We start from the raw sequence: 22,978 nt of genomic DNA on the forward strand, positions 1-22,978 counted from the left end.
CTTGATCGATCCAATAGTAGTCTCTTCGAGGTCCGTTAAAAAGTTTTTGAGAAGGCCTGTACGTCTAGACTATATGCATGGTCCCCTTTACTTAGGCTAGTGAGCTTGTTTGAATTTTATACTGGTTGCACTTAGCATGTGATTTGCTTTTTAAGGCTCCATTCTTGAGTTTTATTTTGAGGAGATAAAAAAAGAAAGGGTAAAAAATATTTAGTTTTTGTATTCTTGAGTTTTTGTTTTAAAAGAAAGAGAAGGGAAAGAAAGGGAAAAATAGAGTGTTTTGATCCCACAACTTTCTTGCTACTCTTGGCAAAATTTGAAAGGAAAAGTGGTTAAATTATTATTATACCCCTCAAACTTATATAAAGATTTTAATTACTACAAGGCTATAAATGTAAAATTGTATCTTTTTACCCTTTCTTTTCCTTCACTTCTAACTCAAGAATACATTTAACTATCAACTTTCTTTTCTTTTCTTTCAACTCGAGAATGCCTCTTTTTTATGTAATTTTCTATCCTTTCTTTCCCTATCCAATCTTCTCTTTTTTTTTATTTAATAAAAACTCGAAAATACAGTGTTACACTATATTGCTTTGATTTTAAACATTTCTATTTTCTAGCATGTGACCTGTATCTAATATGGTTCGCTTGTATTTTATCATGCATTCATCGATCCATGCCACTCGTATATTTAAATTCTAACAATTTTAAACTTGTTTTAATACCAGATATTACTAGAATAAACCTGTTTATTATTAATAGATTTGTTTGAAAAGGGGGTTTTAGAAGTTTAAAAGCACACAGCTTTTAAAAAGACTACATTTCTAAAACGGTAGCATTGGTTGCATATGCACTTGAGATCAAAAGCCTCAACTCAAAAGCTCCTAAAAGTCTCAAAAGGTATTTAAAATAAAATTTTGTCTAAAATGGGTTGAATTGAAGCTCCAACTTCTAACTTCATCTCCTAAATGTCTAGTCACAGCCCCTCGGACCCAACTCGATCAAAGCTTTTATGCTAAATATACCTAAACGTATATAATGATTGATAATTATTTTAGGAGGGCAGCTATATTAATGTATACCCTTTTATTGTGTCTTGACTACAACCGTTGGCGAGTTAAAAGTTACGACAAAATCATGTTTGTGTTTAACCTTTACATTGAAAGTAGTAAATATGAGCAGGGGTTTTACAAAATAACGATATTGTTTTACTCTAAAATTTCGGATTTAACAAAACCATGAAATTGTGTTTTTTGCTAGAAATGGTGTTAAACTATTAAAAGGGGGCCAAGCCAACCAAGATGTATGTCGTCCAACTTTTACCGTCCATTTATATTTCTTCTTATAACATGGTGACAAGATAAGGAGAAATTCTATTTGATTTTCTTTTGTTTTTCTTTCAAATGAAGGAAATTTTGCATTTTTTAAATGAGATCAAAATTACAGATCGAAGACTAAAATTAATCGTCTTGGTTGAAATCCGCAAGCTCCTCTCGTCCTGGTCAAAGTATGCAATTCCTAATGTTAAGCATCTTGGAATGGTGTAACGCGATCAAAATACGCAAAGGATTCAAACAATACTCTTTACTTGGTGGTGGTTAATTTGAAAAGCAAGAAATAACGTGGTACACAACAAGACTAAAGAGACTAGCACTAGCTTGGTTATGATTTGTTCATTTTAGTTCTGATTTGTTCATTTTGTTCTGATTTGTTCATCTTGGTTGTGACCGGTGTTGTAAATATCGAATTTATCAGCTGATATATCGGTTATCGGACCTTCACCGATAAAAAAAAATGACTTATCGGGCAATATATCGTTTTGGTCAAATTTTGGTCAAACTCGGCACTTATCGTTCAATATCGGCACTTATCGGTCAAAAAAAAAGTTGACCATTTTTTTTTAATCAATTATTAGGTTCAATTTTTTCTAACTAATTTTTAATTAATTCTTTAATTTTTGAGTTAATCTTTTAATTTCTAGTTGTAAATTGTAATTACTTTCTTTACTATCGTTTTTCCCTTTTGAATATAGTCTATAGATACTTAAATTTCGAAACTTTAATTGTAATTATTTTATTTTCTATAGTTTTATATTCTAATTATTGATGTATTGCATTACAAATTGTTTATTTGTTAGTATATATATAAATTTAGATAAATTCTTTTACATTTTAGGGTATCCGATATATCCCCGATATATCCTATTAATTTATCGCTTATCGGGGGTCGGCCGATCATAAACCGATAACCGATATTTACAACCTTGGTTGTGACTAGTTCATCTTGGTTGTGATTAGTGTTTGGGGTAGAATTTTCACTACTAGGATCTTGAATAAATTTTACAGTTCAGTCCTTTTATAATAAATATGAGGTATTGTATGAATTTAAAGGATCCTTGATCTTGCATTAATTATACTAATTGTTCAATTTATATTATCCTGATATATGAGGATCTTGATATCTTCAAGATCTATGATTGAACTAACGAATATACGTCTAGTATGTTAGGTTTTACTTGTAGGAATCAGGTTAAAGACGTGTATTATAATAAAAACGTGTTACAACGGCTAGTTTACCTCTTCGTCCACAAGAATCGGGATTGACAACATAATTACTTGAGGGAAATATTTCTCAACGGTCATTTAAGTCAATTCAGCGGAGAAGAGTTATTCAAGGGAGATCCCAGATATTTTGGAAATACAGTTCAACGTCCAGCTCTATAAATAGAAAGAAGAATCAATCTGCAGGAGGGGACATAGACACACATTCACACTCTCACTTCTACAACACTTATTCAGCAATCATCAACAACAACAACTTAGTTAAATAACATCTTATATTCATTCAGTTCTTCATTCTTTCATTTTCGTTGTAATCACCTGTTCATAAACAAATATCATAATAAAAGAACAAAGGAAGGGTCGATTGTATCCTCCCGGGGTTTTTTACCTAAGATCACTTAACTGGATAAAGGGTTTTTCCTCGTCAACAAAATTCTGGTGTTGTTACTTTTATTTGCGTTTCATTAAGATCTTTATTTATTTTGCATTACTTTACATTATCTTCAACCGTTTTCTTATTTACTCAAAGTATTTCGATCTCAAAGATTTTTTCAAACTCGTTTTTAGTACAAACTCTTAGTTTATTTATTTTTGATAAGAAAACTTTCCCTTTTATTTGAAGATCCTTGAACACCAAACCCCACTTACAAATCTTTGGTTCATTAGTTGTCTAAAATCCTTTCTAAAATTATCTTAGGTAATTTTTGACCGAAACAATTAGTTCATCTTGGTTGTGACTGGCTCATCTTGGTTATGATTAGTTCATCTTGAATCTGGACTGTAACTAATGGGCGTTAAAAACTAACAGATCTTGGTTCTAATTTGTTCAGCTTGGTTCTAAACTGTTTGTTAGAAACAGTCCTCAAAACTAACGACCCTTAAACCATGCACCAATTCGACCCAAAATGCACCCAAGCTTCAATTTGACCTCAAAATGAATTAGGACACACTTCCAAACTCATTTCCAAACATAAACGAACATAACCTACAACACAAACTCGATATATAACATCTAATCTTATGCAAATCCGTTTTCGACCCAAGTCAAAACCCTAGGAAACCTTAATTCGACCCAAAAATCGTTTTGACCGTTTTGGAACCATTTGGAAGCCACTAGTCATGTTACCAACACAATTTGAACAAAACCCATCATTAAAAACTCTTTAATTTCACAATCCAAGCCCAATTTATACTCAATTTCACCCAAAACCCTAACTTGACCAAATCTCCAACTTTAGCAACCAAGATGACCAAAGATGTTTAGATGTGACCAAGAAACACGATTAACAACATATAAAGATGATTTTGAGCTAAGAAACACTTATCAATTTTACCTGGAACCTCAAATCCGATTTTTGGAGCTAAAATGGAAGTTCTTGCACTTGAAAATACCTAAATTTTGGATATGTGATGAAGATGATGATGATGCTAACAATGATTTTTACACAAATCTTATTTGAAACAACAATCTTGGTGCAAGAATTTTCGAGAGAGAGTGAGAGGTGTGTGTGTGCAAGAGTTCTTGCACTTTAGAGAGAAAGAGATGGGAGAAATGAATGTATGGATAGAATGAGAGGAGATAAGGTTGGGTAATGGGTATGAGTCAGGGTCAAGCCATTGATAACCTACCCACCTTTCTAGTTTAATTAAACACCATTCAATACCGTAAAACTAAATAAAATTACCAATTGACTTAAAAAAACACATTGCACATAAAAGACTTTTCAAAATGACTCCAAATTATATTTACTTAGCTAAAATTGTTAGTTGGATTGTACATTTAGTCAACGGATCAAAACCACAAATGTTACAACATGTCATATTTTAAGGGAAATGATTAATCATCCTGAAAGAATGGCCTAAAAATTCAAAATGGAGACATGTGGTAAAATAAGTGGCAAGATTAGAAAAAAAAATTAGTGGATAACACATGTCACATTCTTATAGTTTAAGAAGGATTTTTAGGTTAATATTTAAGAAGATTTATAATTTTCTTTTAAAACTAGCCTAGTGTCTGCGTGTTGCAGCGGCAAGATGTTTAAATTATACTTGCTTTCGTCCCCGTGTCTAAGTGTATCGGTTACATCATGCCATATATTCCATCAATCTATCAAACAAAAAAAGTAACAAAAAATTAAGACGATTATAAGTTGGTCATTAACAACAATTAATAGATAGATATTGCGTTAAGGAGGGTAGTTTAAGAATATTCAGAAAAATGCTTAATGTCTTAATGTTATCCTCTTTATAAGGAGGTATAGAGGTATAGATAGATTGTTAGGAGGATTATTAGAAAAAATTTTATGATGATTTATCATTGTCTATTTAATTTTGTAAAAGGGAAAAGTGTAGTTTTGGGTTTAGCAATAATTACAATCAATTATTTTAATTTTAAAAAATTTGTATAGGTGATGAGTGTACGAGGGTACTACTTCAACTACACCAAACCAACAGCAAACTGGAGATATAGAAAGGGCTAAGGCTATACCAAAAGTTCATTACATCATCATGTTTGATGTCAAATACTGTTTGCATCACTCCCTCTTTAATGTTTGTTCCTTCTGTAGTCTTTGTTATAAAATATTTAATAGCAAAAATCATATTATGGCTATTGTTCGCTATCTACCAATATATATAACAAGGTCTTAAATTCTTTTATGGAGAAGTAAGGACCGTTAGATAAATTCAAACTTTTAGTTATAATCCTTAGATCAAAATAATTATATCATTACCAAATTTATTATTAAATAACACAACATTAGTCTTTCTAATTTATATATTTAGACTAAATATAACCTTATGTCTTTAAATAATATTAATGTATTATAATAATATTTTTGTTCTCTAAACTTAAAAAAACATGTTAGCTTTGTCTAGATGTATACTAACACGTTTTTTTATATGTATGTCATACCATTCGAAATCTTTATTAGATTTTTTTAGCTTAATGATTATTATTTATGTAGTTATGTACATGAAAATGGAAACCAAAGTTGAGTTACACTGTCTTCTAGAAAAATATTTAATCGATATTAATATTTTTACTCTTAAGTAAAACAAACTATTCTTATCAACTTTTGAACTTTCAAATACCTAAATCACCAATATTTTTTATTTGTTAATTTAAATATATTCATTAAATATATCTATAAAACATACCCTTAATAAAGTTATTTACGACATACATCCTCCAACCCCTAAAATGAACTACCCTACTCTCATTTATGAAGAAACATGTCGTTGAGCCTTAATTTGTCATTAAAAAAATATATAATAGCATTGAACTTTTATGATAATTTTTATCTATCAATAATTTAATTGGCTAAAATAAACAAATTGACTATTTTTTTTAAAATTTATTTTGTAAAGTTAGTTTCGATTCAGACGTGTTGGAGACAATTTTAACCAGCGATTGTTGGACCTCCAATCCCTCATAGAAAAAACCTTGAGATGAAAAACTCAAGACTCAAACCTGAAACCTTGGGAAAAACTCACCTCTAAGGTCCACATAGTGGATATAGGACTATTTCTAACTATTATATGTTATGCATCTAACAATTAACACTAAAATATAAAATATTTATCTATTTTATATTAAACATAAAGTTTAGAGTTTGAATATAAATTCACATAAACTATGTGTTGCAATTTATGCTAATATAATAAAAATATATATATTAAGAAATCATAAATTTTGAATGATAGTTAATAAGAAAGGGTTTGAATAAAATAATTCATATAATTCATAGATATGAAAGACTTAAAATTGACTTAACTCAAACTGAAGTGAAAGATCATATATATATATATATATCTTATATAAATAAAATAAGATTCTTATTACATCATTATTTTCTAAATAATGCTTATTTGTCATTATTAGGCTTATTTATATCAATTAGTTCTTTTTTATTTTTTTATTTATGACATCATCCTATTTAAAATTTAAATCATTTTCTAAATGATTTATGATTTATTTGTTTTTAAGCCTAAGTCCAATGTAATTTAAAATGTAACTATCTAATTTGTTTTTCTTAAACGACTAAAAATAGCATCACCGTCTCTTTTCGTCTTAATACTATCAGTCAGCCTGGGTATATTAAATAAAAGACAATTGTTATGGCATCATCATTTTATAAAATAGCTTACTTGGCATCTTCAAATTCTTTTTAAAGTTAAGTTTTTCTTTTTGTTTAATTTACTTATGATATTATAAGCATTTTTCAATTTTATTTCATTTTTATTTTTGTTCTTTATGATGTCTTTTTTTATATAAATTTTTTTTTTTTTAATTTTGAAAACTCTAATATTTTATACATGGTTTTTTAAATCTTCATTATCAAAATAGTTTTATCATAATAGATTTTTAAATTATCCGCATATTATGCGGGTTAATAAGCTAATTATATATATTAAATATATAAGGTATATTATTCCAGGATTGTGAGTATGGTTAAACTATATCGTAGTTCTTAGATATCGACGTAAATTAATATTCTAAATTTTTATTAATAAGGTCGGGTTGAACCCGGGTTAATTAGCTAGTATATATATATATATATATAAGAGTCTTATATTATACAATGGAAAAACAACAACCATTTAATGAGTTTCAATTTTTAAAGTACAGTGTTTGCGCAATGCGGCAGTGGTGATTGTTACGACGGTTTGGTGGTGTTAGCGACAGGTGGTGATGTCGCAACTATTGTTAATGGTGGCGGTGTCAATTGGTATAGGTTGATGTAAATGTAAGATAGTTGATCTAAAAAATGGTGAAGATATTTTATAAAATAAAAAATCAATGGTGTAAATTATTGCACTTAGATCAAAATGATGTTATCATCGTTGACTTTATAATTGGTCAAACACAACATTAGTAATTTTACTTTATAGTTTAGATAAAATATAAATATAAACTTAAAAGATAAAATAATAATAATTGCTATTTGTTAATGTATATTCTTGTGCTAATTCTTTTCTAACCTATTATTATCATGCATTATTTCTTTCCAATCTACTATTATCATTTATATTTTATTTTATCTCTATACATTTATTGTTTAAATGGTAAAGTTTTTCAAAATAGTAACTAATAAAAAGAATTTATTTGTATATAAATTCACATAAATTATGTGCTAAACTTATTAAAATTCAATACAAAAAAAACATATATACCAATAAAAAACTTGAAGGAAATAAACAAACCATGGCTTTTAAAAAAGAATAAGCGATTATGACTAGGAATCACAGTAAAGATTGTTTTGGTTTGGGGCTAAGAAATTATAATCTATAAATAATAAAAAAAATTAAAAATTTGTAGAGTGGACTTTTAAAAAATATACTAAAACTAAAAGTTGATCTTTTATTAATAAATCATAATACACTTTTCACACAAATTTTGAATGATAGTTAAAGATAGGGTTTGAGTAAAATAGTTCATATATTTCATAATATGAAAAACTTAAAATCGTCTTAACTCAAAACTTAAGTAACAGATGACATCATCTATATATAAAAGTTTTAATAAATATTTATTAAAATAACAATGATCATTAGATGAGTTTTAATTTTAAGTTACAACGTTCATATCAAAATGATGATTCATCATGGACTTTAAAATTGGTCAAACACAACATTAGTCTTTTTACTTTATATTTAAACAAAATATAACTTTATTTGTACAAATAATATTAATGTATGATAATAAAAAAATATATATAAATTTAGAGAAGGTTTCAAAAGAGTAAAATTTATATATAAAATTGAATTTGTAAATTTTGACTTTATGTTATGCATATATCAACTTAAACTATACTATACAAATCTTCTTTTTAGAACGATGTGTTAATTGGTTAGTGATTCAAACCCTAGCAGTGACATCTAAGCGGACAAATGCTAAAAACTAGAACCTGATCATGAAGACACCATTGGAGACCAAGGGTGTGATAACACGACCCGCTCGAATCTTAAGAGGTAAATGCGAGAAATCATAGGGAATTGAGATTCGATTCCTGGTCTCCAAGCCAACATCATCTCCTCAAAACCCCCAAAAAAGGCCCCAGGTGGCCACTTGATATAAGACCAAATGGTTATAATATACGTATTTATAACATATAATGTAAGGCTAAGTTAATTTTAAGCAAATTAATTTTAAATTTCACTAAACCAATAATCTAAGAGATAAAAATGAATGGTTGAGATTTGGTCGTAATGGTCATACTCTAAGTAAGTTGTATATAACTTACCCATGTGTAAGTTAACTTAAACATGATTTTCCGTTGGTGGTCGTCACCGGAAAATCATGGTGGTGGTCGGAGATGATGATTATGATAATGTGTAAGTTACAATTTTCACATATCCTAATTGTTCCTACAATAAAGAGTGGCCCTAAAATAATTTGCACATATATATATATATATATAAACACCTTGAATTCTACTATGTTTAGATATTTTATCTTTAATTTAATTAATATTTCAATGAGATGAATGGAATGACATTGATGGGATATTGGTAAGTTTTTCAAGGTTGAGATGTTTCATTAGTATATGAGTCTCACTTCCTACATTTGTATGAGTAAATTATCGGGGCTTGGGGGTTAGGAGAGGTTTTCGAGAGTTATATGTTTTGTTCCATGTATTCGTATGGTTTAAGATTATAAGTAGGATAGTTTATCTTTCTATGAAAACTAAAAATAGTTAATAAAATATACTAATCTTTTAATTATAATTTATTAATTTTATACTGAATCAATATTTAAACATAATGACAAATTTTAACATAGAAGAGATGTTATTGAAAGTAATAAAAAAAATTATATTTATATGAAATAAAAGAATTAATAATATGTCAAAAACAACTATTTATATGATTTTTCTTGTTTAATATTAGATAGTTCATCTTATATTAAATATTAAATATTTATATATAAAATCAAATATTTATTATTATTTTATTTATATCAAATAATTTATTGTCATGAAATGATAATATGTTATTAATTATATATGTATACTCGCATATTACGCAGGTCAATAATCTAGTATATTGTTATTACATTACATAATTTTCATTGTTTTCCAGGTCTTTTTTTGGTATTATATAATAGTATATGTATTATGTATTTATATATTGAAATTAAGTGGGGAAATTTTATATATGTCATTGATAAGTCACACAATATCATATTTGCCTAATTTAATTTTGAAACATCATATATGTCACTCTAATACACTTAGATATCAAATATGTCACTCATAATACACTCAAATATCAAATATGTCATTATCTCGTAAAAAAAAATCATATGTCCCCAAATACATTACTAAATATTATACGTAGTCATTATTTTCAAAATATAGCTAACATGTCAATGAAATATATCAAATACTTTAAATTTATCATTAAATTTTAAATTCGAATTTATCCTCTGCTTTTTTAATTCATGAGTTTTCTTGCATCAAATGTTGTGGAGACTAATTACTAAGCAAAAATAAAAGAATCACATATGGTCGAGTCACTTACAAACCATGATCGCAACACTTATTATATACCATGATTGAATTGAATAACAGATTTAAGAATATCAATCAAATTAATCATGTCGGTAACATTGAATTAAATTTACACGGTTCGGAAAAAAACGTGTGTAACTATGAATATCATATTTTTCATTGATACTTTTTTTAAAAAAAAAATTATGCTTTATTTTGACTATTTTAGTTTAATGGGACATACTTGATATATTTCATTGACATATTTGGTGTATTTCAAATTTAACAATAGATTATATGATATTTAATATTTTATTTGGAGATATTTAATCTTTTTGTTTAACAACGACACATTTGATAATTGGTAGATTGGTTTAACATATATGATAGTTTATTGCTCAATAATGACATATTTGATATATTGATAAATTAAAAATAACATATATGATATTTCAAAATTTAATATAGATAGATATGAAGATAAAGTATAATAAGTATATGTTTTCGGTTCGGTTCGGTTTTGGTCATCGGTCTTTCGTATGAAACCGAAAACCGAACCGATCCATTCGGTTTTTATAAAACCAAAACCAAACCGATCGGTTTGGTTCAGTTTTTGATTTTCTCGGTTCAGTTTTTTCGGTTTTTTTTTTCGGTTCGGTTTTTGCTCACCCCTAGTTAGTATAAAGGATGAACAAGTTCAATTATTGAGATAAACTTCATAGTAGTCATGGAGATTTTACTTGCAGATACGGGATGCCAATGGTAAAATGAGGACAGGGAATGATGTCATGATAACAAATTCCAAAATGTATTTTGAGGAGATTTTACTTGCAGTGCAAATTCGAACTGACATTAAATAATATATTTATGTTACTAGCATTTAATTAAAATACTATAAATATCAGATAGATAGATTGGGATAGTTGATTTGATTTGATCGGGCATGAATGGTTCCATCATACTTTTGATGTGTTGTTGTACCCAAGACCCAACCCCCACTGTTTTATTAGCCATGGGCCCCTTTTCATTTAAAATTCAACATCTATTATTCACAATTTCACATAAACATCGTCCGGTCTTTCTTGGTACATAATTACGTATATGTCAAAGGATTAGTAATTTCGACGAGATTTGGAATTTTATTTTCATTTGTTGAATAAAGAACATCATAAAAGATATAGAACTATAGAAGACAACCTAAAAATCCCAAAATCATAAACCATCCTAAATATATCAAAATATGTTAGGTCTTTTTGAGTTTTAAAAAAATCATAAACCATCCTAAATATATCAAAATATTTTAGGTCTTTTTAAGTTTTAACTAAACATTTATAAAATCGTAAACCATATTGAAAAACCGAAAAAGGGGCCAAAATCGCAAGTCATCGAAAATGGAAAATAAAAAAAAAAGGGTTGCGATTTTAACTTTTTGGAATAAAAATTTTGTAACTATATTATAAAATTTATCAAGTATCATAATAAAGTTATAAAAAGATTATTATATATTGATTTTCAAAAAAATATCATTGTTTATTTTATTTCTCATTTACAAAAACAAACATTTTTGTAATTAGTAGTACATTTTAGGAGTGTTAGTTTATGATTTAAGTTGATCGACATACATTTGCTTGTGACGGAGAAATGGATAGGTGAAGCTAACTTTTGGGTTGTAAAAAATGGAGATAAAATACCCCTACCTTAGTAGGCTTTACTTTAATTAGTATAGAATTCAGGCCATGGGGGGTTGAGTAAAAGCATAATCAGTATCTGTCCATCACTTTCATATCCCCCCCGTTTTCCATGGGTTCCCCCCCGCCTGCATTTATTCCTGTCACCCAACCCCCTTTTTTCATTTCACTACCTTTATCATCTTTAACATTACATTAATTACCCTACAGTCCTTGTACTTTTGAGACAACCACCACCAATGATATATTGGTATATCACCAAGGATGGAATCAATTTAGATTCGAATTTAACTTCTTGAGGTTTTAAGGAATTGATTTCATTTGAATAGTTGGGCAGCTTTCGTAGGTTTTACTTAGATTAGTTGTTTTGATTGTTTAGAAAAATATATGAGATCTTATTTCAAATGCTAATATACTAACATAGTTATATATTATCAAACTGATGTGTGTAAATATGATATGGTTTATATTTTACAGTAGTATTTTACAATACTCCATGACTACTAAGCTCACGCCAAATTCATTTACTCTAGAGGCGTCCTACTTTTAAACTATATATGTATCACTAGTTAACCTTTGAAGACCTATAAATTTTATCTTAGGTAATATTTATTTTAATCATACACTTAATTTGTGATAATATAATATTTAGAATGCCAAGTTGTACCGCTAGTCGTACATATTTATCCATCACAACTTCCCAACCATGTAATGTATCGTCTATAGCATGCATTAATGTTTTGTGCTTTGTACCAAAATTTATAAACCGAATAAGAAATATTAAAATTTGCTATTAGATATTATGTGTTTTGTGTGCATAATTTCTACACAAAAGATAATATGCGTGAAAAACTCATTTTCTAGAAGATAAGTAAAAAGGCGTAAGTAAATAGTAAAAGTTAAATAAAATGGGGTGACTTTGTAAATGAAAAGAGCATGACCGGCTCAAGTACCGGGAGGTTAATAACCAATGAGGGTCATTTCATTGTAGTCTTTGAAGAGAGGGGCCCATTGTCATATCCAATCAAATCGAAGGATTCGGATAGCTTATCTTCTTCTTTTTTTTTTCTTTTTTATTTTTTTTCCAAACCGTTTAATATTGTTCCGCATCTACAGCATTAGTATTTACCATCTTTTTAGTTGAAAAATGTATCTATAAATAATTTACAAACAAAATATTATATTATAAATTAACTAGCTAATCAACCCGGGTTCAACCCGGACATTTTAACTAAAATTTAAAAGCAAAAAAATCTTAAAAAGTGTATATAATTTTTGTTATCGATATATTATAACTCGGTTTGGAAATATTAAATTGATTAACACAATAATATATAAATATTAGTACCTCACTACAAAAGCGTGAACAAATGAAGTGTTATAAAATAATTATCAAAGTTCATACTAAAAAGGGTGAAATTTTAATTTTACACACTTTTTTGTGTGGAGAAATTTATACACACTTTTATTTCTATATATTTTTACACACAAAAAAAACGTAACAAAATTTTTAATTTGTTCATACTCATTAAAAGTGTGAATAAATGCAGTATTGGTTGTAGTGCCTATTGCATAACCAAAACATAAAAAGACATTTCATGATATTATATTAAAAAGAATTTACTTTGTTTCTAATAAAAAGAATAAATTTGTAGACATCATAATAAAATAAAACATTTTGAAATATTTAATGGGCTATTTACTTTTTTGTGTGGAGAAATTTATACATGCTTTTATTTCTATATATTTTTACACACAAAAAAACGTGACAAAATTTTTAATATGTTCATACTCATTAAAAGTGTGAACAAATGCAGTATTGTTTGTAGTGCATATTGCATTAACAAAATATAAGAATACATTTCATGATATTATATTAAAAAGAATTCACTTTGTTTCTAATAAAATAATAAATTTGTAGACATCATAAATAAAATAAAACATTTTGAAGATATTTAATGAGCTATTTATCTTTAAAAAGATTATTAACTAAATATAACGTCATAAATAGAATAAAAACATTTTGAAAAAATTTATAGACATGACACATTATAATTGTTTCTAAAAATAATTTATCTTTAAAAATATTATTAACTAAATATGACATCATAAATAGAATAAAAGCATTTTGAAAAATTTTGTAAACATAACACATTATAATTGTTTCTAAAAATAGTTTAAAAAACAATCATTCTTTATTATATATAAAGAAAGATATATGATTTAGTCCAATGATATTAAAATATGTTTTTTGTTTCTTTTTTTTTTTTTTTAATTTTCATTGGTGGATTATAAGTTTAAAAATCTTATTTAAATATTGTTCGTCACTTTAGCATATTTTTTAATGTATCACATAGTAAAATTTATATTTATAATTAAAAAATAAAAGTAGATGATACATAAAAATAGTAAATTTCTTACAAATTGTGATAGTATTATTGATTCTCATTAACCATTACAATTTACAAAACATTTTTTATGAACAACAATGGTGATTAGAATCAACGACATTGTCTTTTCATCGTCCGGTACAGATCGACCACGTCACCACACAGTCAATCCGAGGGCATAAGTGACGGTGGAAGTCTTACTACCGTTTTGGAGAAACAAGCTAAATGCTAGAGAAAAAACCCCATGCCTCACCTCATTAACAAGGACTTTCCAATATGCCTTTCAAAGGTTTTGAACCCGTAACAAACAATTGGCTAAAAGACATAAAGGACTTTAAATGTCCAGTTGGGCTAAATCCCAAAGACCAATTTACAAAAAATTGTGTAAATGTTCCAGTTAAAGTGGAACGGGGTGGTAACTCTTTGCTACTCGTCTATGGCATAATACTTAAAAAGAAAATAACATTAAAAAGTTATTTAATATATATCAAAATATCAAAAAAATTTGGTTACAATAAAGAAAAAGAATTTAGGAAATAAAATGGATTCCCAATATTTTACAAACATATATCAATTTAGCCTTAGTTTTTTAACAGAATACCAAAAATCACAATAAAAAAAAAATTCTCGATGAGATTTAATAGAATTCTTATTATAGTTGTATTTTGTACGTGTGATATATTTAGTTTTAGAATTTCTTTCATCATAAAAAAATCTGTTTCGTCACAAGAGTAGACATAGAAATATTTGAGAATGCACATAATTTCATAATATTTAATTTCACTTATAATAGGTCTCAGTGAGTCTTCCCTCTAAATCTATGGATGACAAGGTTTGTAATCGAAGCGTTTAAATTGATGATCTATTTTGTGAAGGGGTGACTTTCTAATTCGGATTCGATTAAGACAACTCATACTAAACATTTCAATATTTGCGAATAATTAACACCTTTTACAAAAACTATATATATTTCTTAAAATTATATATATTTCTTTTAATCTAATACATGTAATAATAGTTTTACTTGTCGGTATATGCTTTTGATTGTTTTCCTGTTTGTTAGCATTATGGTGAGCCAAAAGATACGAGATGGTGTGTTTCAGTGTCTTGTGTTGTTTTGCTTTGTCCATTAGCTTCAGGCAGAAATGTGAAGGATTCTCCTTTATTTTATGTATTTTTCATCCATCAATTTAACTATAGAGAAAAAAACATTTTTGTTTTTAGGGATTCGTATAAATTTGTTTTCATGAAAACCAACACAGAGATATTTCTTTTCAAACCACCCAATTTTTTTTTCTTATTTTTTTTTATTTATTTTTCTCATAAATAATAAGAATATGTCTAAGTTGTGAATAACTTGATAGGTTAAATTAAAAAGATTTTGATATTTGTACTAAAACCAATGGTCCAAATTTAATTAATATGTTTAATATTAATCTTTATTTTATCAAAAAGCAATGCTAGTTTAGGATAATGTATGTTACTGTTTTATCCGTTAGGACCGTTAGCTAGACTATGTCATATTCTTATGCCTATGAACATATCAATCAGGTTTATCGTCTCATATTAAGTGTCTAAGTTTGACTTTTTAAATCTTTTTTTTTCGACTTTGACCGTAAATATTTTTGTTTGTGTTATATAACACTTGATATAACATATATGGATTGATTGAGTCTTGAATGTACTTTTCAGTGATATAACTTTCATTAACTAATATATAACACAAACAAATATATTTACGGTCAAAGTCGGAAGAAAAAGACTTGATCAGTCAAAATAGGACAATTAAAATGGGACGGAGGGAGTATTAATTTACGAGTAATTATTTTTTTAAACATTCAGTCGGTATGTGACATCAGGGAAACTTCACCATATAATGTTGAAGCCTTGCACGTACCCTAGACAACGAGATGTTGATCATGGGCCGTTACAAGTATTCGGAGAAATAAACCCCAAGACTTGTCATTTATAAGGATATATCGAACTCAAAACCTTGGGTAAAACTTGTAATGCCCCTGACCAGTTGAACTAGTCATCATTGTCATTAATTTAATTATTGATATGATGAATTTATGTAGGGCCATTCCTAATAATTACCTGACCATTTTTACCTAAATAAAAGTAACATGCATGTGGATTAATGGATAATTAGTCGTACACTCTACTAAATTAATTTATAATTTTATAGAGTACATAACTAAAACGGATACAATGATACATAATGCATGATGGTATCATTAAGTAACTATTTGAATCATGAAAGTTGATCTATCCAGCTAGAAGAAACACTTGGTAAAAAAAACAAAAAAAACTTTAGTAGTCGTTGTTTTATAATATCATTTTGTTTTTTTAGTCACTTGGTAGTGTTGGTACCACCAGATGACATATGTGATATGTGAATAGAATTTGCAGTTTTTTTAATCCATAGATAATCTCACCCATCATTAACACCTAATTAATTGTGATATTTCGAATGAACCATTGTAATGGTGTAAGAAATCCAATAATAGCTATTTGGATATATGATGGTTTTTAAATCGAATGATGTTAACGATCTATTCAAATTCGTATATTTCTTGTTGATATTGAACTTACTATGTAAATCTATATCAGTATAATACGAATTACATCTATCTTAAAAATTATTAAATAAGTGCTTTGTTACATAAAAGTGTTTATTTAAAACGCACCAATTAAAAATTGGTATCAAAGGTTGTCTTTGAGTAAAGGTTAAATAGATACCCGACCTTAAATTGTTTTTCAAATGGCAAATTAAACACCTACTCGATCTAATCAACGACATGGATCATAAATACATACCAATTGAACCAAAATTTGAACAATATATTTGAATTGAAAGGAAAAAATGCTCTTGCTTTTGCGTGTAGTAGGAACCAAATGCATCTTTGTTGAATATCTTTTCAAAGGGATCAGATGTTCCAACTTCCAATTCGCCCTTGATAATTGTATTCACCCTTCTCATTGAAATGAAAGAAAACCTGTTAACCTGGACAATAGGTTTAAAGGTATTATTGTATTCACCCTTCTCATTGATTGATATCATAATAATCAAACTATGAAACTCATAAGAGTTTTGTAATAGTTGGTGTATTCACTTAAAAAAAAATTACATTTATTTACATTTCCTCAAAAGAAGTGTGGAAAAATTTCTTAATTTATTCACGCTTAAAAATGTTTAAAAAGTATACACACATAAAAGTGTGAAAAATTTTGAAAAATTATAATTTTTCCACACTTATGTATGTGTAAAGAAAAAATTCACACCTAAAAGTGTGAACAAATGTCAAATATATTCACAATTAAAAGTGTGAAAGTCAAATTGTAACACCTAATTTCTCCACACCTTCCTTGTGTGAAGAAATTTGGTGTTACAAATTATTCCTCACACTTCTAAGTGTGAACAATTGATATAGTTTTACACACTTGGAAGTGTGAACTTTTTTTTTCTTACATATATAAGTGTGAAAAATTTATGATTTTTTAAATTTCTTCACACTTTTAAATATGAATACTTTTTAAACATTTTTAAGTGTGAACAAATTAAGAAATTTCTTCACACTTCTTTAAATTAAGTGTGAATAAATGACATTTTTGTTGTAGTGATTATATTTGATGGGACTGAAAACATTAAGGCTAGCAACAAAATTGACTTAAAAAAGCCCATGACAAATATATATACTTAAGTAAAATTCTTTTTCATATAAGAGTTATATATTACTTATTAGGGTGAATTTTGAACATCTCTGCCATAGAGGATCGAGCCCTTTACAAAAAAGACGGGCACTGGGACACAATAATTTAAGAATATAAAAATGTATGAAACATAAATGTTATATCAAAGTAGTGCAACATTTTGTATGGTTGAGGAGAGAAACATATGAAACGAGATATTCGGGAACATCCCAATAAATGGATGTCAAATCCATATGGCCCCCAAACAAAAAGGCATGCAAGAAAACTAACCAAGATGAAAACAACATTTTCGTAATTTAACTACCCGACTAAGGTAACTTCTTTCCATTTTTTTTTTACCATCCCAACTTAATTAGACTCCCGTTAACTTTGCCGCATGCAATACATATGTCCTCCGTTAACTTTTAACGCCGTTAAACACCCCTAGCTATTACTAGGTCTTTGCCAGTCTAAAAAGCCAACTGCACTTGAATTATCACCTTTGCAATCATTGTCCTAACACTCTCTCTATATCTCTCTCTCTCTAGCTTTCTCTCTCTATATCTCACGTCACCGGCCACTATTCTCTCCGCCGGCCACGGCGGCTGTTTTTGAACACTGGAAGCTAGTGGCATCTTTAAGGTGATATTTTTAGCTCAATCTCTCTCATTTTATGAATCTTGAAATGGGTTTCAAAAAAGTTTGAATCTTGTTGAGATTGTTACATGGTTTTTCAAAATTTCAAGATATTCATGGTTTTTTAAGTGTTTTTAAATTTGTGTTGTTATTTTCATGCAGGATGTTTGACTATTGTTAAGCCGGTCAAAGTCTTTGTACTTAATAATATTTAGAAATTATTTTATGGATATGAATAATAGTTTGAGAACGGAATCTCATGTAGCTCAAAAAAACCGGCGACATAAGTTAAGGTTTCAACATAGCTCAGATGACCCGACCCATCAACATGACCCAAGTAGATACGGATCCATTTCATATGACCCAAGTGTGTTTCCACCTGAAATGCTTAATTCTATAGCTAGCAATCCACACCTTTTGTTACCTCAAAACCATGCTTTATTTACTATTTCTCATGATCAAGATTCCGGTCCCGGTGCATCTCCGGCGAGTTTTCCGTCGTGTAAAGTGATCGGAGATAATAGTAATTGGAAAAGTGTTGTGACTAGTAGTAGTTCACGAAACCAAGTTCAAGTTAGTAATGATGAACATAATAGTAATTGGAATAATAATAATAATAATAATAATAATGTTGGTGTTGTTGGTTGTTCTCAAATAATGGTGGTTGATCATCATCATAATCAAGATTTGCATAATTCTAATAATAATAATAATAATGATGGTCATTTAGGTGATCATCAAAAGAATTACGGCGAAGTACCCACGTTTAGTACTTCGCCGTATTACCAAAATATTAGTCTCCAAGAGGTTGTCACAGTTGGAAATGTTCACCCAAGTAAAAACTTTTTGGAGATGAGTAATAATAATCATGAGTCTGCAGTTCCTTGTTGGATGAATAATAATGCTACTTCTGATCATCATCAGCAGTTAGGGTTTATAGCACATAGAAATAATAATAATAATAATGAGGGTAGTAGTAATCGTATGATCACACAAGGCTTATCGTTATCGTTATCCTCCTCGGTTCCTCGAGCTAAGAACGAGTACCCAAACAACCTACATTCAAAAGGTTTGAAAGGAGGAGGGGATCATGTTTTAGGGATGAATAACTCGGATGCGAAACAATTGATGGGGATGTATAGGAACATTGGGCCTCTTGGGCCATTTACGGGTTATGCTACAATTCTTAAGAATTCAAAGTATTTGAAGCCAGCGCAAGAATTGTTGAATGATAATTGTGATGTTGGGGGTCAGGATCCGTTGGTTCAAACAGCATGTCATGATCAGGATAATGATCATGATACTCACAAAATTCTTCATGAAGAAATGAGTAGGGTTACTTCGGGTGAGTCTACTGGTGCTTCTTCGTCATCTACGATTTATGGTTCGAATGAGTATTTTACCGGCCGAAGCAGTTCTCTATCCGAATCATATCGGCCCGAGTTTCATCAAAAGAAGGCCAAGTTATTATATATGCAGGAGGAGGTATATGTTAATCTATCTATATATATATAATCCTGATTATTTTATTACGAGTACTTTTTTCTAGCTTAATGTTGTTTCATGATTTTGATAATGACTTGTGTGCTTATGGATTTACAAATGATTATCCTCTATCTTTTGCTTATTTAATTTTCAAATAAAAATGGCTCCTGAAAATGAAGTGAAGAGTTGATTAACTTTGTTGGATTCATCTTTCTCTACTCTTTTTATCTATGTCATTTTCATGATTTCAAGCTTTATTTTGTGTTGGGTACATGTTTTGTTATATTCTTTTGAAATGCTAGTTGAAGACAAGTGAAGATTGATTCTTCAAGTTTGCAAAACAATAAAATACTTTGTGATTAGCTGATTCTAAAATCTGAATTATGTTGTAACACCTATCGACCCCATAGGTTTTGAGTTTTAGTCCCACAGGTAAAAAAACGTTTAAATGTTTTTTTTTTTTTTATAAAAAAAAGAAAGGTAGAAATGAAAGTTTATGTTGGCGAAGAAGTTAGTCACATAAGTCTTGTATGAAGCACTTCTATCACGTACAAAGTACGTTTTACTATCTATAAATATGGTCAATATTTGTAACATGGCTCTATGTACCAACTTTTTTAATTGTGATTACCAAAGTACATACCGTGTTTTTCTCCCAATGATGCTAAAATATTATGAAAAGAGTTACTTTCTTTTTGTTTTTTTTTTCTTGGTCACCTCATTGTAATTCATTAATGTGTTTGATGTCTTTTCATTGATATATGTTTTCCACATCAAGATTTGATATAACCACGACGTATCGGCCCCACTAAACTATTTTTTGAATGGAGAAAAACTTGTAAATATTTTGGAAGGTCCAAAATCATGAAAGATTAAACTTTGAAAACTTTCTTCTTAAAGACTAATTAAACATACTTTTAACTGTAGTTACCCCACTATTATGTCACTTTTAAAGTTCTTAATCACAACATGATAGAGGTTTTCACATGCCATGTTTGTTTTAATTTAGTGTCCCATCGAGCTAGCTTTTCGTGAGAACGAGCCCACGAAAGTGATAGACATCCGACTGATATGATCCACCCGTCGCTATTTATTTTTTAGTGACAGTTGTTTAGGATTACAACTTCATGATTTGATGGTTTTTGTTTTGGAAAAAGGTATGCAGAAGGTACAAACAGTATCATCAGCAGATGCAATTGGTGATTTCCTCTTTTGAAACAGTGGCCGGACTTACAACAGCGACTCCTTACGTTTCGTTGGCTTTAAAGTCGGTTTCACGCCATTTCCATTTTGTCAAGAATGCCATTTCTGAGCAACTCACACAAATGAAGAAAACCTTTGAAGATTTGTGTTCTCCAAGTAAAGCCTTTGATGGTAACACAACGGATTCATTGTCTCAGTTGAAGTCAATGGACCGTCACTTTCAAAGACATGGGAGTTCTAGTGGTGGAACGGGTTTGTTTGGAAACCAACAACCTGTCTGGCGACCTCAGCGAGGCCTTCCTGAACGTGCAGTCTCGGTTCTTAAGGCTTGGCTCTTTGATCATTTTCTTCACCCGTACGCAATAGTACTCTATATATTTCTTTGCCTGCGTACACACGCATATTACACATCACACATATTTCTTATTTACATCGATGTGTTTTCTTCGATCTTCTAAATTTGATTTTCTTTTTTTTTATTTTATTTTTCCTATAGGTATCCCTCTGATGCTGACAAGCATATGTTGGCGACTCAAACAGGCTTAACAAGAAATCAGGTTAGAACTAAGGATTTGTACGTGATGCTTCCTTAATTTACACTAGCTTCACCAAATAAGAACTACAATCTCTTTATAAATAATCTATTGTGAATAATTAATGAGATTACAAACTCAACTTAATTGGGTTTGACCATAATCTGCTCATAGTAATATACTAATTAGATGGTACGTTTTTATTAAATCAGGTCTCAAACTGGTTCATAAATGCCCGAGTGCGCATTTGGAAACCCATGGTTGAAGAAATCCATTCCCTTGAAACTAAAGGATTGGCTGACTCGAATACAAACAATAGTACTCCAGCTGATTGTCAAGAGACAACCCGTATGGACACGAGCTCAGTGGCAAACAAACAAGCAGCGGAATCTTCAAGGAATTCTGGACCATTAACCATATTAAATGGCCAGAATGCACCGAATGAGCAACTATGGGACCACGACAAACAACGGTCAAGACAAGACTATCAGATTCCTCCAGCCACATTGGACCGGACCTTTACATCCATTATCCCCTACTCACGAACCACGTTTGAGGCAGGTGGGGTTGGACCCGTTTCACTTACTTTGGGACTCAGGCAAAACGCTGAACATGTGCAACAGTTGCAGCAACATGAACATCAGCTTAGACAACGGTTTGGAGGTCAGTTGATTCATGATTTTGTGGGCTAGTTTTGTAATTTTTACTACGATAAAATTTTATTGTAGCATCAAGAAAATCTTATATAAGTTGAAATTTGTATTTTCAGGAAATTAAGCAAAACTGGTAGATTGGCATTATTATTATTTAAAAAGGCTTTATATATGTTGGTTTCTGAATCCCTAATCTTTGATTTTTCTAAAGTTTATAAAATTAGGAAATACTTATCATTAAATAGTAAATGATGTTTGATATGAATGTTGCAACATACGTTTTACAATACTTGATGATTGACGCTTCTCATTTTTGCTGTCATTACTATCAATCGAACCAAGAAACGAGATCATGTTCATGTTTATTCGTTTAACTTAATGAATGGTTCATATGCAATTGTATAAATGAACAAGAAGTGTCCGAGTTAAATTGCTTTGTTTCATGTTCATTCGTTAAGTTTGTGTCCGTGAATAAATATAACGAATGGAAACAAAAACGTACTAGAGAATGCAAATAATGGAAAACAATTGAATCTTTCCTTTTATTATACTAAAGCATAGTTACTCTAATAGCTTATTAACCAATCACATCTCTCGATTTCTTAGAATTTTCAATTTTGACTTTTATTGACTTTTTATTATT

The 22,978-nt window shown here is 29.1% G+C and overlaps 1 protein-coding gene across 1 annotated transcript; it reads left to right on the top strand.

Moving 5' to 3' along the window:
• Positions 1–18,329: 18,329 nt before the first annotated feature.
• On the top strand, positions 18,330–22,521 carry LOC122585087 (BEL1-like homeodomain protein 8). The gene is made up of 5 exons (XM_043757181.1): positions 18,330–18,467; positions 18,624–19,946; positions 21,104–21,504; positions 21,646–21,706; positions 21,895–22,521. The coding sequence occupies exons 2-5, from the start codon at positions 18,687–18,689 to the stop codon at positions 22,372–22,374; spliced, it is 2,202 nt and encodes a 733-aa protein (XP_043613116.1). The 5' UTR covers positions 18,330–18,467; positions 18,624–18,686; the 3' UTR covers positions 22,375–22,521.
• The last annotated feature ends 457 nt before the right edge of the window (positions 22,522–22,978 follow it).

The sequence above is a fragment of the Erigeron canadensis genome, chromosome 1, assembly GCF_010389155.1.
Source record: "Erigeron canadensis isolate Cc75 chromosome 1, C_canadensis_v1, whole genome shotgun sequence".
NCBI classification, from domain to species: Eukaryota; Viridiplantae; Streptophyta; class Magnoliopsida; order Asterales; family Asteraceae; genus Erigeron; species Erigeron canadensis.